Source organism: Hemitrygon akajei, chromosome 1 (genome assembly GCF_048418815.1).
Source record: "Hemitrygon akajei chromosome 1, sHemAka1.3, whole genome shotgun sequence".
NCBI lineage: Eukaryota > Metazoa > Chordata > Chondrichthyes > Myliobatiformes > Dasyatidae > Hemitrygon > Hemitrygon akajei.
Window position 1 is genome coordinate 101,426,942 of NC_133124.1, and position 18,984 is coordinate 101,445,925.

An 18,984-nucleotide genomic window follows, 5' to 3' on the forward strand; every position below is an offset into this window, starting at 1 on the left:
ACTTAACAACATTCCTTCCATAGAAACCAGTGGAGCTGAATTTCAGAAGCAAGGCATGCCACAGAGTATAACTGCTACTTGACATACATTTGTAATATACATGTCACTGTGGGTGAATTTCCACTAGTGATTCTTCTTCTGAGACTAATGAATACCCTGCCACCATTGAGGTCTCATCACTTAGAAAAATGGAAAGCCTCCAGCACAATACAGGCCCTTTGGCCCACAAAGTTGTGCCAAACATGTCCATACTATTAAAATTACCTAGGGTTACCCATAGCCCTCTATTTTTCTAAACCTCATATAGCAAGGAGGGGAGGACTATGGCTTTATAGACCCAAAGCTTAGTGTTGGTCTTGATATCCCGGTCTTCAAAAACTCTTGTTCTCAGCCTGGCAAAAGCTCCACTCACACCGCCTGTTCTGCAATTAATTTCAAGGTCAATATTGGCCCTTAAAGAAAGAAGGCTGCCAAGATATGGGAAATGATCAATGTTCTCCAAATGGATGTTGTCAACTTGGATGGTTGGAGGTTTAGGAGCTTGATCTGGAGAAGGTTGGTGCAGGACTGGGTTTTCTTGATGTTTAGATCAAGTCCCAGGAGCTTGCATACTCTGGCAAAAGCATCCATTATGCACTGCAGATCCTCCTCAGTGAGCTACAATAGCATTCTCGTCCACATGTTGGAGCTCTGCGATGGAAATAGTTGACACCTTGCTCTTTGCCTTGAACATGTTAAGGTTAAGGAGCCCCATCTGTCCTATAGAGTATCTGGACTTCTTGCAGGTGGTCTTGACTTGTGTTGTGAAGAATTGTTGTAATGAAAATGGCAAACAGAGTTGGGGCAATGATGCACCCGTGTCACCCCAGTCTCAACCATAAAGGTGCTGTTTCAGAGCCAATGTTGCTGATAACCATTGCACTCATATTTTTCTGGGCATCCAATTTTGGATCGTACCTGTCAAAGGGCAGGACGATTTACAGAGTCAAATGCTTTTGTAAGTTCTACGATGGCCATATAAAGTGGGTGATTTTGGTAAATTAGTGTCTCCGGAATCTCAGAACTATGAGGACCACCACAACAGCTGTGAAGGCGGAGGAAGGTTGTAGCAGAAGAGGGCCCCCAATCATTTTGGTTTCCATGCCATTTGATCCTAGCCCTTTGTCTGTCTTGGACCATGTGGTGCATGCTTGCACATCAGTCTCCCCACATTAAAAGAACTCACATATAGGCATTTCTCCTGGTTTGATAATCCGCTCAACCAATTTGGAAAAATCCTATGGCCATGAAGAAGTGGTGACAGGAGCAGGACAGTGAAATCTGGGGGCACCCAGCCACAACCTGGCACAAAGGTGGTGGATGTTAAATACAATTGTCTTGCTCTTGGACTGAGGCAGATGGAGCTTTTCGGCAGCTACACCCGTGGCTGAGGAGCCTATTCAGGACCTGCTCTGCTCACCCCACATGGGGAAGGGGCTAGAAAAGGTGCCCTAAAATTAGCCTGCCTCCTCACTCCTAACTGGATTATCACGTCCAATGGGATCAGCAAACTGTGGTCTGAAACAAATGTATATGCATTTTGGAGTCTGGAAAGTGTGGACACTTGCAGACAGCGAAACCAACGCTCGCCCTGAAAGATATACTGCAAATCTTCGCAAGAGAGCTGAGAAGATTCCAAATTGAATTGCCACTCTCCCTGAAACGTGATTGGCTGAGGAAGAACAATTGAAGGAGGGGAAGGGTGGATACAACTTTTTCTGGAAGGGGAAAATCAGCAGATGAATCCAGAATCCATGGAGTTGGATTCGCCATAATGAACAGCATCATCAGTCACCTCACCGAATTGCCTGTTTGTATCAATGAATGCCTCAAACCATGCAATTAAACTCACTAATAACCAAATGGCTACAGCTGTGAGTGCCTACGTTCCAACCCTAGATTCACTAGACGATGTTAAAGAGACCTTCTACGACGAGCTAGACCACATACTATTAGATATTCCCAAGGAAGATGAGGTCTTCTTCTTAAAGACTTCACTGCTCGAGTTGGCAGGGTCAGGGATTTCTGGAAAGGCACAATTGGGAAGTGTTGGCAACATCAACTCCAGTGGAGTGCTCTTACTTTCCAAGTGTACTAAACATGACCTGATCATCAGCAATACCTTGTTCCACTAGAGAAATAAGGTGAAAACATCGTGGATGCATCTCCGTTCAAAGACTTGACTTCCTATAGATTATGTCACTGTTCGGAGGAGGGATCACAGAGACGTAAAGAATACAAGAGTCATGATTAGTGCTGATGATAGCTGGACAGACCATTGGCTTATTCACTCACAAATGACCATCAAAATCATCTGGAAGAACAGAGTGCCAAAGAAGCTGAGCCATCCGAGATTCAACATCAAGAATCTAAAAGACAACAAAGGTACAGCATCTCTGGGGTGCTCTTTCCGTAAGACTCCCAAAGCAGTATAGAGGACAATAAAGCACACTAGACCACACTGAAGACCACCATCCTTGATAATTGTAAAACCATCATCGAATACAAGACCAGGAAAAACAAAGATTGGTTTGATGAAAATGACAATGAATTTGAAGAGCTAATCAACAACAAAAGGAAAACTTTCTGTGCTTGGCAGAAGGACACCAACTGCAAGGCAAAATGAGAAGCCCACTCCAAAGCTAAAGCTATAGTCCAGCATAGAGTAAGGAAAATAAAGAATCAGTGGTGGACCGAGAGGGCCCTAGAAATACAGCAACCTGCTGACTCTGGTGATATCAGGGGGCAAAAGCTGCTAAAGGACAATGATACCATCAATTCTCGATGGAAGGAACACTTTCAGGATCTACTTAAACATAACACCACCGCAGACATCATCAACCAGCCCCCACAATGACCCGTGAAAAGGACATGAGTAAGCCTCCTAGTATCAACGAGGTGCAGATGGCTTGCAAGAAATTGCAGAACAACAAGACCACTGGGCTTGATGGAATTCCAGCAGAAATCCTCAAGGAAGGTGGCATGGAACTTTTAAATCATATTCAGGACCTGCTTGTCGAGATCTGACAACAGGAGAAGATTCCAACTGAGCTCAGGAAAGCCCTGATTGTCACACTCTTCAAAAGGGGTGACAAAGCTGACTGTGAAAATTATAGCGACATCTCCCTCCTCTCTACAACAGGAAATGTACTCATCCGAATTTTATGTGACCAGCTTTTACATCCGGCAGAAGATCTCTTGCAGCTCAGTGTGACATCCATCCAGTCAAAGGAATATCTGACATTGAGGTCATACAAAGTAAAACAGTAAAAGAGTGCAGAATAAATTGCAATAGCTAGAGGAAGTGCTGATGAAGCGTCTCTGCCCGAAACACCAACTGTTTTGTCATTACCAGAGATGCTGCCTGACCTGCTGAGTTCCTCCAGCATTTTGTGTGCTTTGCCTTGGATCTCCAGCATTTGCAGCTTTTTTCATGCTTGAGAAAGTGCAATGCAAGTTTGGGGGCGGGGATCAGGGTTGTTTATAATTAGGCAGTAAGCATTCAGGGAGCCAGGCAATTGCAGTCAGGGAAGTTCATTTGTATCAAGTCTAGAAGTGAGTTAGGTCATGTTGCTGGGAGTGTGAAAATGGAGGTGCTGTTGAAGAAATAAAGTAAATAACATGACTGATTTTAGTGATATTATATTCATGCAGTGTGGAAACAAGCCCGCAAGATCTGTATTAATCCTGTCTGGTTGTCCTGGTTCTTCCTACATTGACCAATGAAGGTTAGCCCTCAGGCAAATCAGTCTTACACTCGCAGGCCACTTTATGAGGTACACCTATGCACCCGCTCATTAATGAATATATCTAATCAGCAAATCATGGGGTGGCACAGTAGCGTAGTGATTGGCACAATGCTTTACAGTACTAGTGACCCATGTTCAATTCCGACCACTGTCTGTAACAAGTTTGTACAGTATGCTCTCCCCATTAATTGTCTATTGTAAATTGTTCCATGAGTAGGCTAGCGTTAAACCGGGGGTTACTGGGTGGCACAGCTCAAGGGCTGGAAGGGCCTATTCCACGCTGTATCTCAATAAATTAAATAAATGTGGCAGCATTTCAATGCATAAAAACACACATAAAGGTTCAATTGTTGTTCAGATCAAACATCTGAATGGGGAAAAGTGATCTAAGTGACTTTGACCATTGAATGATTGTTAGTGCCAGGCAAGATGGCTTGAGTATATTAGAACAGCTGATCTCCTGGGATTTTCATGCCCAACATGCTCTAGGATTTACAGAGAGTGACAGTTCTGATGGCAAAAGAACCTTGTTAATGGGAGAGGCCGGAGAAGAACCAACAGACTAGTTCAAGCTGACAGAGAAGCCATATTAACTGAAATAACCATCATAACAGTGGTGTGCAGAGGAACATCTGTACATTAATCACATCGAACTTTGAAGTTGATGGTTGACGACAGTAAAAGACCACAAGCATACACTCAGTGGCTACTTTATTAGTACAGCGAGGAACTTAATAAACTAGCCGCTGATTGTACATGAAATCAAAATGCCAAATGTGATTTAAACCAAGAAGAGTAAGAGAAAAATTAGGAAATAGGTAGCTATTGAGCTTTACTCTGGAAAAGGCCGTTTGCAATATCGTATTGCTAAATAAATGCCGATTGTGAAATTGAATTTTTAAATGTATGGCTTTACTCATTAGGAAATTTGGGAGTGATGTTCCTTGCTCCTCTCTGTATTGAGAAAGTAGGTGCCATCTGCAAATTGTTCTCACATATTGTCAGCATTTAGTCTCACATGTATTTTGAAATAGAACCCAACCGAAATAACAAATTGTGAAACATTTTGCCAGGAAACCCATGTTCCTCAAAGCAGATTCTATTTTAGTGAGCAGGCAGACTGACCTTAACATTCTGTAACTCTTTCACATGTTCTCTGTTGCTCTAACTGACTGGTGGCTCTAATCTTTTTTTCTGTAATTTGCATCTTCATGAATCATTTTGTACAACAAAACTGATTGTATAACACGCAGAAAAGGACACTTGGGAAACTCAAGGTCACCTACAATCTGAAAGTTGATTAATAAATGATTTGCATACATCTCAGTGTTAGGAGTTAATGACACATGAAAAATGCAAAGCTGAATTCCCTGCCACCACGCAAGGCTCATCACATATGAAGTGCCAATAGCTTTATAGTGTTTACTTTTTAAACTTATGTCGTAAATGCAAAGTATTATTTGTTAAGTTGTTTGTGGTAATATTACTTTATGTGTTGTTTATGAGTTATATGTACTGTGCTGTGCACATTGATCCGGAGGAAAGTGGCTTTGTTTGGCAGTATACATGTATATGTTTGTATGACAATAAACTTGAACTTGAATTAAAGAAAGGTAATAGCTTAATATCGTATTTACCATTGCAAAGTTCATAGATACATAGGTACCAGTAATATTGTAGTTAGGTTACTTGCCCTACAAGGAACCTGCTGGAGGAACTCAGTGGATCGAGCTGCATCTGTGGAGGAGAGGAATTGCTCATCGTCTGGTTGAAACCCTACAACAGGAATATTACATTCCTCCCACAAATGCTGCTTGGCCTGGTGAATTCCTCCAGACTCCAGCACCTGTAGTCTCGCATCGAGGTACCATTTGCTTGACGCTGACAGTGTTAATCAATGAAAATAGAAATTCAATTATTTTGTACTTTGAAATAATTTCAAATGTGTAATAAGTGTACAACTGATAACAGTCACCATGAAGCTGCTGGATTGTCACAGAAGTCCAAATGCTCAGTGTCTGGAGGACCTGAGTTATAAGGAAAGATTGAACAGGTTAGGATTTTATTCCTTGGAACGTAAAAGATTGAGGGGAAATTTGATCAAGGTATACAAAATTATGAGGGGCATAGCTTGGGTATACGCAAACAGGCTTTTTTCCACCGAGGTTGGGTGGGACTACAACTAGATTAAGGATGAAGGGTGAAAGGTTTAAGGGGAACTTGAGGGGAAACTTCTTCATTCAGAGGGTCATGAGAGTGTGGAATGAGCTGTCAATGCATGGTACATATGAGCTTGATCTCAACATTTAAGAGAAGTTTGGATAGATGCATGGATGGTAGCGGTATGGAGGGCTATGGTCCTGGTGCCGGTCGATGCGAGTACACAGTTCAAGTGGTTCGGCACAGACTAGATGAGATGAAGTCCTTTTTCTGTGCTGTACTTTTCTATGACTCCATGACTTCAGCAAATGTGGTTAGGTTTAGCTGGCAATATGGCCTATGCATGTTGCTAATCTGAATCAACGTGGCTAGCTTGTAACTCGTTCTGAAGTTATACAGCAAGCCCCTTTAACTCTTCCATTATTACCACAACTACCATGAGCTAGATAAGAAACACATTGTGTTCTCCTCTAAAAGCCAAATACAGATCGGGTGATTGTTTGCAATGCATCTTGTTCCAACCACAAGACTGACCCTGAGCTTCCAGTTGTCTCTCACTTAATTCCCACTCCCACTGTGGTCACTCTATTGTTAGCTTCTTGCATTTTTTAAAAAACGAACCTAATGTAAGCCTAACCATCAGCATCTGATCTTCTGATAAGGTATAGGATGCTCACAGAACTCAACACTGAACTTAAAAAGTTCAGTTAAGCCAAGACCTCTGGTCTGAATGAGAACTGTTGAGCTCTGATGAATAGTCATCACCCTATAACATTCTCTTTGTCACTTGTTCCACAAGTACAAAATGTTCATGAGATAAAGACTAGTGATCAGATATAACCAAAAGATTTCTCAAGACTGTGCAGGGTTTAGAACAAATTCTGTTAGAGTACAAAGAAATGCTCATAACATCTTTACACAAAACAACCAGGGGAACAGTATGGCAGGGGAGGATGGCGGGGAATTCACTCTACAAAGCAGCCATGTTTGACACTGACACCAAATGTACCAAACACAAAATGGTTGTTCCTCAATATTAATATTTGATTGTTCATTTTAAGCTTATATTCTGCTTATGGAACCAAACAAATTCAAAATTATTATTATTTTTTTAAAATAAAGAGAAACAATGCCCCTGCGATGTAACAGCCGATTTAAAATCTTCTTGTCACAAGTTTACAAGCAAAGCACGATGATCGTATCCCCAAAAGATAATGTAATATTTGCCATTACTTTGAAATCTTCATGAAAATAAGATTTTGGTATCTGAAGTTTGCATGTGTGGATTAGCAAGATGTTTTTGTAAGAGCTGAGCTAATGGAAACTTTGGTCTGAATTTCAACCCCAACTTCCCTATTTTGAGGTTCAGTTGATCAATCTAATAGCACACGATTTGGTTGGAAAACCGTCATGAACTTTATTTTTAAAAACAAACATTCCTACAACTTCAGAATTTTCTTAAATGTATTTTTTGTCTGTTGTTTATTTTAACAGAATTTTTTATTCACTGTTAGTAAGGTCATGGTGGTTGCTCTGGTGGCTAATTAGTTGGTCACTGGCATTTATATACAGTAACAGCTTTCACAATCTTAGGGTAGACCAAAGTGCTTTATAGCCAATTAGGTGTTTAAGAAGTCTTGTTGTAACTAACATGGGGAACGCAGAGTAAATTTGTACATTGCAATGCTCCATAATCTGCAATGAAGATGAACTTCTTTTTTCAGTCGTGCTGGATGAGGTAAGAAGAATGAGTCGGATAACAGCGAAAAATCTCTTGCTATTCTGTGGAATAGTCTTGCAGGAACTTAAAGGAGGATATGGGTATATGGTTATGGCTGAAAGACTAAGCTCCTGATTGTCATGCACTTCCTTGGTGCTGTACTATGAGGTTGGCCAAAGTTAATATAATTAAGAAGCTGAAGGGGACCACGACCCCTTCTAATTCAAAGAGAAGAGTGTTGTCATTGGCCTAAGGCTCAAAAAGAATATTTGTAAATGAGCTGGCCAAAAAACATGAAAGAAAGTGGCTTTATAAGATTTAAATAAAATACGCTTACAATTTCCGGGGTGCATCTGAAATTATACTTTGGAACTGAAAGTATTGTATTTAACTGTGTCTGACATAAAAATGGTGATCACACAGAAATTCACAATGCCGTCTCCTTGACACTGGAGAAAAGAAACTCACATTGGGTGGCAGCTCTATGAAACACATACTCAGTCCTCAGTCCATAGGGTCCTTCGGAGTTCCCTGTTGGTTGCTGTTTCACTCCCACACTGTCTCAACCACCTACATCCTCCTTTACTGCTATAATGGTGCCAGAAATAAACCTGAGGAACAGTATCTCATCCTCCACCTCTGCACATTACAGCCTTCCAGAAGCAATAATGAATTCTACAACTCAGAGTTACCTGCTTTGTCTGTTTATATCATGCTGAACAGAGCATGTAAAACATCCATTTGTGATATTGCCTCAGTTTTTCTTCCTGCGTTAACAGAAGCTGAGCGTGAACTATAGCTTTGTGTTTCACATTCTCTCTCTGTATTCTCACATTCTTGTTATCTTCCGAAAGGGGTTGGTGCTTGTTCGCTATCTCTAATTGCACATATAACATCATTAATGGGAGAACCTCTAACATATCCCCATAGCAATCTTAGCCTTGTCAAAACTCCCTTTTCCTATCAATCTCTTCCCAACTCACTCTGCAACTTAAAACTAATTCATTTTCTCTTTCTCATCACTGGCAAAGAGTCTTCATCCTGAAAGGTTCATCCAGTTTCTTTTCACTGCGAAGTATTTCCGGTATTTTCAATTTCCATTTCAAGCACACCAGTTCAAATACAGCACAATTAGATGTTGAGTAAGGCTTAAATTCGGGGTCCTCTTCAACCAAAGAAATTGGAATTTTTGATACCCAAGTCTATTGCACAAAGAGTGGTGTATACATTTTGAAAGTTCTTAATTTTGAAAAAAAAAATAACCGAGGGACAGATAAATGTTCCTCATCACTTTTTTATTCAATGTGTTGATTCAGCCTAACTGTGTTAAGGAATGTTAACATAGTGAAATGGAATATTTAGTCGTTGAGTACTCCAGCATGGAAACAGGCCCTTTGGCCCATCTGGAATTTGTCAAACTATTATTCTTGCTAGTCCCATCGACTGGCACCTGAACCATAGCCCTCCACAACCTTCTCATCCATGTACTTATCCAAATTTTTTCTGAATAGTGAAATCAAACTTGCATCCACCACTTCCACTGGTAGCTCATTCCACAGTCTCACCACCCTCTGAGTGAAGTAGTTACCCCTCAGCTTCCTCTTTCATCCTTAACCAATGTCCTCTAGTTCTGGTCTCATCCAACCTTTGTGGAAAAAAGAATGCCTGCATTTACCCTATCTATACCCCACAAGAACTCACTGTAAGTTCTGTGTGTTTAAAGATCAGGAGCAACACATATTGAAAGCAGGATAGTCTGAAGAATGTAAGATAATCCCTCAAATCTACCCAACATTCATACTACATCTGCATGACATTTTCACTTTCTACACTTTTGTACAGCAACTCTTAGGACTTCAGAATATCTCAACCTGCTCTACAGCTAATATACTTTTGAAGTGTAGTCACTGTTTTAGCATAGGGATGTGTGACTCCAGTTTGTCCCCAGAAAGCCTTGACTATGCATATTGATGTATACCACTCTGCTTCTGTATTCATCTAGAGTGATGGATAAGTATTGTTCAGGCCACGCACTTCTTTTCAGATGGTGCCATAGGACGGCTTATGTTCACCTGATAGATTAACCACAGATTATTCTGTAAATTATAACCTCTGACAATGAAGTGCTTATTCAGCCAAGGTCTTACTCATTTGTTTCTGTACTAGACTTGAATCCACAACTTCCTGATTCAAACATGAGAACATTGCCATCAATAAAAGTAACTTTCTCCTATGAGCACAAAATGGTTTATAACTATCATAATTCATAAAAGAATAGCATTCTGTAGAGAAGAATAATTTCTCCTTAAGCATCATATAACATGGGATCAAGCTCTTCAGCTCAACATAACTTTTGCCTGGTGCCGTTCCAATCTGCTCTAATCTAACTTTTTCAGCATGGCCAGTAGCCTTCTGTTGCAAATCCTTCAGATGCTCATCCAGATACTTACAGTCATAGAGTTATGGAATGAAGCAACACAGAAATGGCCTTTCAGTTCACTATACCAATCATCAAGTGCTTAACTCTACTAGCATTTATCAGCACTTCATTGCCTTGGCAATTCAAATACTTGTCCAGGTGCTTCTAAATGTTATGAGAGTATCTTCCTTACCATTTTCTCACGTAGATTATTCCAGACTTCAACCACCATCTGTGTCAAAAAACACATTTTCCTCTAGTTTCCTGTAAAGCATTAACGCGTGACCTTAAACCTACATTCTCTGACTTACACGCTTCAGCCTTGGGGAAGGACTTTTTGAAGTCCACCCTATTTATGCCCTTTTAAAGAGGATGTTTAAAATATGTCTCCATTATCCCCCTGGCCTGATTTCACAAACCTCCTCTAAGTCTCCCACTTCTTAAGTGAATTCCAGTCAAGAGCATTCCTGCTTAGGGAGAAAGTTTATGGCAGGTTTACCATACTTGTACCACACTTAATTTTATATACTTCTTTCAAAAACTCTGTCTCTTCCTTTCCAAAGCAAAACTATCCATTCTCTCCTTCCTACTAAAGTGCTCCATTCTAGGCAACACCCTGAAGAAACTCTTCTGCAGATGGATGCAATCACATCTTTCCTATAGTGCGATGACCAGAATAGCACACAATACTCCATTGTAGCCTAGCTAATGTCTGAAATAGTGGGACCATAATCTCATTTTCTATGCCTGGGTTAGTGAAGACCATTATCTCAAATGCCTCTTTAATCGTTTTATCTACCTGCACAAAATTAAAAAAAAAAATGCAGAACCTGAAAATCAAATTAGAACAGAAAATGCTGAAAAGACTCAGCAGACTGGACAGCATCAGTGGAAAGAGAGTTAGCTAACATTTCAGTTCTAAGTCCCTTTGGCCATTTTAATTCACCACCCTACTCCACATTTGCCATTGCTGTTGGTAACTTCTTGCACAGCTTCAGCAAGCCCAAAGGCAACTTAAGGAACAACACCTCTTCTTCCATCTGGACCCATTGTGGGACTCAGGACTGAATCCACAAATTCAGTCCTTCTGGATGTTACAGAAAGGGGCAGCACAGTACAGTAGTGATTACCATAATGCAACCTCAGCGCCAGCAACCCAGGCTTAAATCTGCTTCCATCTGTGAGGAGTTTATATATCCTCCCTGTGGCTATGCAGGTTTCTACCGGGTGCTCCAGTTTCCTCCTGCACTCCAAAGATGTACAGGTTCGTAGGTTAATATGTCACGTGGGTGTTATTGATTATTGCAGGCTTGTTTGGCCCTAAGGGACTATTACCGTGCTGTATATAAAAAAGTGGCCAATTCTCCTTGTCATCACTTTGGTTCTGACCATCTTTACCCCATCTTCTCTGCTACTGAACTTGAACTTGCTTTTCTCTGTTTCCCAGTTCAACGACCTGAAATATTAACAGTTTTTCTTTCTACGTATGCAGAGTGTTTTGAGCATGTTTGTTTCATCTACCAGCTTCATCTATGTCTTCAGGCTTTGTAGAATCATACAGCATGCAAAGATGAGTGACCTTCCATGCTGACAGTCAGACGCCCATTTACACTAATCCTGCTGATCCTGTTTTATTCTCCTCATGCTCCCTTCAGATCTTCCCAGATTCTACCAGTCAGCCACACATGTCAGGCACATTTTATAACCAACCAACCTGCACATTTTTTGGGATGTGGGAAGAAACTGGTGTCCAGGGAGGGAGGTACCTCACAGCATGACAGGGACAACATGCAAGGCCTATATGGAAGTCAGGATTGAACCCAGGTTGTCGGTGTAGTGAGGCAGCAGGTCATACCACATTGCCTTATCTTGGGGAAGCTTGCAATCCCAGAAAATCCTTTATCTACTCATACTCTGGGCCAAAGAGAAGATAGAGTGTACTTTTACCCTTGAGAGTAGATCTTGACTATCTTGTGAGATGTGGCAGAGATCAGTGTTAGGAGCCTGGAATGATCATGAGGGTAGGAAGTTGAGAGTGATGGAAACCTTGTTTTCTGTTAGAAAACTTGCTGCATATGTGTGCCTGTATTTGACTTTGCAAAATAGCATAAAGTAAAATGATGAAACAGTGTTGAAGAGTCTGTTGAGAGGTGCGTCTTCTGAAGAAAGACCATGGGTGAAACCTGGGTAGCTAAGGTCTTGGTTACCCTTCTGCGTTTTCTCTCAAGTAGACCCTATAGCTGCCTGTGGTGCCTGTTGTACAGATTCATGTCATACAGCAAGAGGAATTTTAAGTGTAGACCAATAGCCATTGTCGGTAAGCTTTAAAGACAAGTAGGGTTAGAGGTGTAAGAAAGTATCAGTCTTAGGTGTGAGCAGTTTATAGAGAAAGCAATGAGGTTGGGAGTTCTGCTGGAAAGGCTGGTAAAGAACATTGTTTGAATTTGATTGTCACTGCTTTAAAGGGAAAATAGCATTCGTCAAAGTTGATGTTCACTGAATAAACAAAGACATTTCTTTTACAGATCAGTGAGGTAGAGAATCAAAATGCAAAAACACAGTTGTTGCACTGTGGCTGACATCACTGAGAGAATTTCACAATAGAATTGCGTTTCTGGTGCTAAAGAAATTTCCATCAAAACATCAGAGGTTGAATTTCATGCCAGCACTGAATGGCTATGTTGGGTGCAATTTTACTTTATACTCTGAGTTAAACCCGTTTTTAACTGCTTACATTTATACTTTTCAGTTCTGTGAGAACAAATATTTCACACGTACAAACAAGCTGGATGAATTCAGCAGGTCAGGCAGCATCCAGTGAAATGAGCAGTCAACGTCTCGGGCCAAGACCCTTCATCAGGACTGTGTTAGCAGCCCTGGGGAAGGGTCTCAGCCCAAAACGTTGACTGCTCATTTCAACGGATGCTGCCTGACCTGCTGAATTCATCCAGCTTGTTTTTACGTGTTGATTTGACCACAGCATCTGCAGTGTACTTTGTGTTAAATATTTCACACATTGTTCCCGATGTTTCCATCTCGAGGTCGTCAGACGCAAATTGATTGCACAAGCTTCCAGCTCCACTTAGGTTGCAGCATAAAACTACCAGAAATTTAGAAGGCAAACTTCATTTAATTTAGTCCAGCAATTTCAATGCTCATAGTCTACTATTTTCAAAAGACTATGTGAACCTAAGGCCCAGGCCATCACCATCCAGGCTCACAAATATCATCGTCTTGTGTGAAACAACAATGGATTGCAATTTGAAAAATGCCAGCTTCATTCAGCACCATTATTGAATATAGCATGTTTTCTTATCCACAGTTTTTATACATAAATGCTAAGGATAACATCATGGGCAACACTCTTAAATCTGCACCAGCTGAGTCAGCAACTGCTCCAGACTCCAATACAGGTAAGATGTGTTTCTGTGGTATAAACGAATGCTGATGAGGAACGTTACAAGTTACCAATAGAAAAGTGAAACAAAGTTGTCTAATACAATCTGATTACACCGGGGCTGATCAATTGTATCTGCAAACTTCAATATGACAAATGAATTAATGAAATATCTTCAATCAGAAATTTTTTAAAAACTTTAGCATCCTCTCCCTCAGCACAGATAATCCAAAACGAGAAATTATCAGGAAGAAAATAAAACCAAAAATAAAAGCAGGTTTGGTGGTAATGGTTTTGCTTGTTTTGCTTTTTTTTGATCATTTTCAATAGTTATCTGATATTATATTTATGCAATTTTTGTTTCTGTAGGCACTGGAGAGAAATTTGCTTTTGGTTGCCATTGCTAAACACAATTAACTATCAGTACTTAATCTCACATATTTACAGTAGTTCTATTATACAGCAATCTGCTTGCAATGCTTATCCATTCTTGAGCCAACATTTACAATTCATCTCTTTCAAAACTATTCAAATATTTTGAGCTTATTTAATTCCTCTTTCGTCTTCAAGGTCCCTGCTTCTTTAGTTTTTCCAGCTAACTATCCCTGGGATTCTTCCAGCAAATCTCCCTTATACCTTGTTCAAGGCCTCAACATGCTTCCTGAAACATAGTCCCCAGATTTTTTTTTCATAATTTTAGGCAATTCTCTCGTTATAAAACCAAAAAATTTAGTGATTATTTGATCAAACAATGATGCAGCCTTCAAGGTAATTCTCAGCTTTTTCCTTAATTGAGCTGCTTAAAAACTGACTTGTTTGGTTTAGTTTGGCTTTCTTTTTCCAATACATTTTATCACCCTTTACAGCATTAACCTCCGGCTGTCTTTCAGCCTATTTCACTGTGTCTACATCACCAATACTTCTCAAACTTCTTTAGTTTTGTATTATCCACTAATTCTGATATACATTAGCTTTGTCAATGTATATTAAAAAGAGCAGGGTTTAATAAGATCATAGACAGAACCTCACTTACTGTTCAGATAGAAAAAACAAAAGTTCACTACTTTGATTTGCCTTTCCATCTTTTAGCCAATGTATCTTGGCTGTAATCCCCTCCTGGTAATTCCATGAATTGTAACTGATCTGCAGAACTTTATCCACTCTCGTGCTTTGGTTGCAGTACCAATTGCATCTTTCAGATGAAAAATAGGAAAGATCTTGCCTGTCCTTTCAGGTCCCATTACACCATTCTTAGAATTGCAAGAGACTTCTATAGTACATAGAAACAAGAGAAGGAACAGTCCCCTCAGACTCTTCAAGCCTGCTCTGTCAATCATTTCAATCATGGCTGAACAATGAAATTCATTATTTTCTTCTTGATTTCTCCCATTTCTTAAACTGTAAGTACATGCAACTCAGTACAGTCGTAGTGTCAAAGAGTTATATAAAAAAACTGCACAGGAACAGGCCCTTCAATTCAGCTAGTCCATGCCAAAACTATTTGGATTTCCTTCTCCCATCGACCGGCACAAGGACCATCGCCCTCCATGCCCTTACAATCTGTGTATCTAACAGAACTTCTTTTAAACGTTGAAATTGAGCTCACAAACACCACTTAAGCTGGAAATTCATTCTGCACTCTTGTGACCCCCTATGTAAAGAAGCTTCCCCTGATGTTCCCCCTAAACTATTCATCTTTCATCCTTAGCCCACGACCTCTGGTTGTAGTCCCACCCAACCTCAGTGGAAAAAGCATGCTTGCATTTACCCTATCTATACCCCTCACAATTTTGTACACACTCTCTCAATCTTCTACGGTCCAAGGAATAAAGTACTAACCTAATCTATCTTTCCTTGTAATTCAGGTCCTCCAGTCCTGGAAACATCATGGTAAATTTCCTCTGTACTCTTCCAACCTTATTTACATTCTTCCTGTAGGTTGGTGACCAAAACTGCTCACAATACTCCAAATGAGGCCTCACCAACATCTTACACAACTTCAACACAACTTCCTGTATTCAATACTTTAATTTATGAAGGTCAACATGCCAAAAGCTTTCTTTATAACCCTCTCTACCTGTGATACCACTTTCAATGAACTATGAACCTGTATTTCTTTTGTTCTATAGCACTCCTGAGTGCTCTACCTACCCGGTAAACCACATTATCATCCAGCTCATTGATACAAACAACAACAAACCCAGCACCGATCCCTATAGTACTTCACTAGCCACAGGCCTCCAGTCAGAGAGGCAACCATCTACTACCTTTCTCTGGCTTCTCCCACAAAGTCAATGTCTAATTCAATTTACTACCTCATCTGGAATGCTGAGAAACTGAGCCTTCTTGACCAACCACACATGCAGGACCTTGCCAAATGCCTTCCTAATGTCCATGTAAACAATATACACTGACTTGCCATCAGCAACTTTCCTGGTACCAAGGAAGGTGAATCTTTCCTCATTGAATCTCTTTAATAAGTTAGCCTTAAATGGTTTCTTTGGTAGAGAATTCTTCAGGTGCATTGCTCTTTGAATGAAGATTTTTCTCCTCATATTGGTCCTAAATGGTTTTCCTCATATACTTAGGGTATAATCCCTGGAGCTGGTAACTCCCACCATTATCCTTCACCATCTGGAACATTTTGTATATTCTGTTCAGTCTGAAAATGGAATGAGTTATTTTCTTATTCTTCCAAATCCTAGAGAACATGAGACCAATATTCAAAATCTCCCTTTATGCATCAATCCTCCCATTCCAAGAACACTCTAGTGAACCTTCAGTTTACTCTTAGCAAGAAAATCCTTCCTCAGAAAACAAGATAACAACTGCACATGATCTTCTAGCTGTAGTCTCACTATGGTCTTGTACAAATGCAATAAGACATCTCCACTCCTGTATTCAAATTTCCTATGAAGGCCAACCTACCACTTACCTCCTGCAAGATTACTTTCATCAACTGCTATGCAAAGACAGCCATGTATCAGTGCACATCCCCCAATTTGTCACCATTCAGATAATAATCTACCATTTTGAAAATAATCTGCTTTCTTGCCCTTACCTAGGTATTTCGGACAAAAGACATGTATTTCCTAAAATCTTCACAAAAACAGATAATACAAGCATATTCTTACAACTGATTGTGGGATCTACCTATTTAAAAATTGGTTGTCATGAATTATTGGAATACAACAACGACAACATTTCAAAATGGGTACGAAGTTGACAGTAAATTAACTTGGAATAGCATTAAATCACAAAAAGCAACTGATAAAAGCAAGTATCTTTTCACTTTAATTATGTTGAATATCAAGTCCATCACAAGTTTGATACAGGTTTTCTATTTATCAAACAGCAAACAGCAATGATGTGTTGGTTGTAATTTATGATTACCCACCACCAACGATAAGCCAACCAGTCTTCAAAATGGGGGAGAAGCTGCGCATTATAGCTGAGTAAGTCAATTCTTGTCAGCTTGATACTTAAATATTACTGGGAATATTCAGCAATGCCGGGGGGAGGGACACAAAGCCAACATTTCAGATTAACAATTTCACAACATAACTGGTTAAGGGAGTAAACAAGTGACGTTTACATTAAGAGGTAGCAGATACTTTGATCGAGGGAATGTCTGTGATAAGTTACTGACCACAATGATCAAGATAACAAGCAATTAAAAACATCATAGTTAGAGGCGAAGCAGCAAAGTGAAACAGAGAAGTACAACCACTTCTGTCGATAGAAGTAAAAAAAGTTGTGTCAAAGAATTATAGTTATATAGCATTGAAACAGGCCCTTCAGCCCAGCTGATCCATGCTAACCAAGATGCCACAAACCAACTAGTCCCACTTACCAGCAATTAGCCTATAATCTTCTAATCCTTTCCAATCTATGTCCCCCCCACAAATATTTATTACAAGTTTTTATTGTACCTGTCTCAACCATTATTTCTGCCAAATCAATCCAGATACCACTCATGTAAAAAAAAATCATGAAGTTCCTATTAAATCTTCCACCTCTCACCTTAAATATATACCCTCTAGTTCTTGACTCCCCAAAACTGGGAAAAAGACTGAATGCATCTATCCCACCTCTTTAAGATTACCTCTCAGTCTCCTACACTCCAAGAAATAAAGCAACCTCTTCAGCTTCCCCCTATGACTCATTTGGTAACATCGCATTCCAGTTTTCTGCATTCTTTCCCATTTAATGACATCTTTTCTATAACAGGGTGACAGAACTGAGTGGGGTACTTTCCTGAGCTGCAACATACACAAATACAAGATGTTCTGCTGTTCAGCAGGTCTATTTTGGGCCTCATTAGAGTAACATAGGAAAAGTGGAAGACAGTGAGATCAGAATATGAGTGAGATAAAGAGCTTAAGTGACAGGTGACTGGAAGTTCAAAGTTAACCTTAGTGAACTGCAAAACAGTTGATTGAATCAAAAATAAATCACACCATTAAGCATTAAATGGTCCACAAAATAAGTTGACCAAATTAATTATGGTGAGCTGTGATCATTTTGAGCTGTGACACTCTGCACCAATTGAAAAAGTCCAGACCTGGTATGAACACACTAATTAGAGTTGGGGCAAGGAGAAGATGTGGAACAAGGGCAGAGGACATTATGCATAGACAGCCCCAATCAGTGGTTGGAGAGATCAAGTCCAGTATCAGGAAAGGGCTTGAATATGACAATGGCTGGTTTCAAAGGATTGTTATTGAGAAGGATCAAGGAGTTGGTGTTTGGGGTAGTCACTAAATAGAAGAAATGGACTGGTGTGGGTGTTTGGGATGGATGATTGGTGATCCATGAGGTGAGGTGGTGGGGAATAGTGAACAATGTGGAAGCAATTGGTCAATGGTGTGGTGTAAGCGAGGAGCTTTCTGTCAGTGGGCAAGACACTGGGATGGAGGCATTGCTCTCAGAACATGGTGAGAATAGTAGGGGCAGTCACAGGGTTATGGTGGAGGGCAGCATGCTGTAATGATGGGAAGCAGGTAGGGGAATTATCACAGGAGAGCTGAGCACATTACTTAAAGGGAACACCTGAAGCAGATTGCCAAGGGTGAACTGGAACTTGTTCAAGGAAGTGCACTTTAAGGCCACATGTGCTTTAAGGTCACATATGCATGAGGAGGGTCAATCAAGTTTGCATGCTTCTACAATGCGTAGTGTAGATGATGAACACTGAAGCTGGAGTGCAGTGACAAGGAGGAAGGCAACTTTCATGATTATGGCCACTTTAAAGTAATATTCATCCTAGCAAATCATGAAAATTCCATCATATTCTTAAGTTGTACCTTGTAGATGGTAGAAAGTCTTTGGGAAGTCAGGAGTTAAATCATGTATCACTGAAAAACACTTTTGTTCTGCTCTCACACCCATAATATTTATGTGGCTTCTCTAGATGTCAATATCTCTGGCACCAGAGGACATGGAAGGAAAATCATTGAAAAAGCTGATTTCCAGTTCAAAGTAGACCTCAATTTTCCAT

General features: G+C 40.2%; 2 protein-coding genes across 2 annotated transcripts in view; one reads left to right on the forward strand and one right to left on the reverse strand.

Annotated features, from left to right (window-relative positions):
- Nucleotides 1-18,984, reverse strand: part of tg (thyroglobulin) — a 353,957-nt gene that overhangs the window by 141,756 nt on the left and 193,217 nt on the right. The window lies entirely within an intron of this gene.
- Nucleotides 1-18,984, forward strand: part of LOC140729115 (src-like-adapter) — a 38,505-nt gene that overhangs the window by 11,528 nt on the left and 7,993 nt on the right. The window contains exons 2-3 of the mRNA XM_073048543.1: nucleotides 13,410-13,500; nucleotides 16,840-16,939. Of these exons, the coding sequence (XP_072904644.1) occupies nucleotides 13,440-13,500; nucleotides 16,840-16,939 (161 nt within the window). The 5' untranslated portion in view covers nucleotides 13,410-13,439. The remainder of the gene's footprint in view (nucleotides 1-13,409; nucleotides 13,501-16,839; nucleotides 16,940-18,984) is intronic.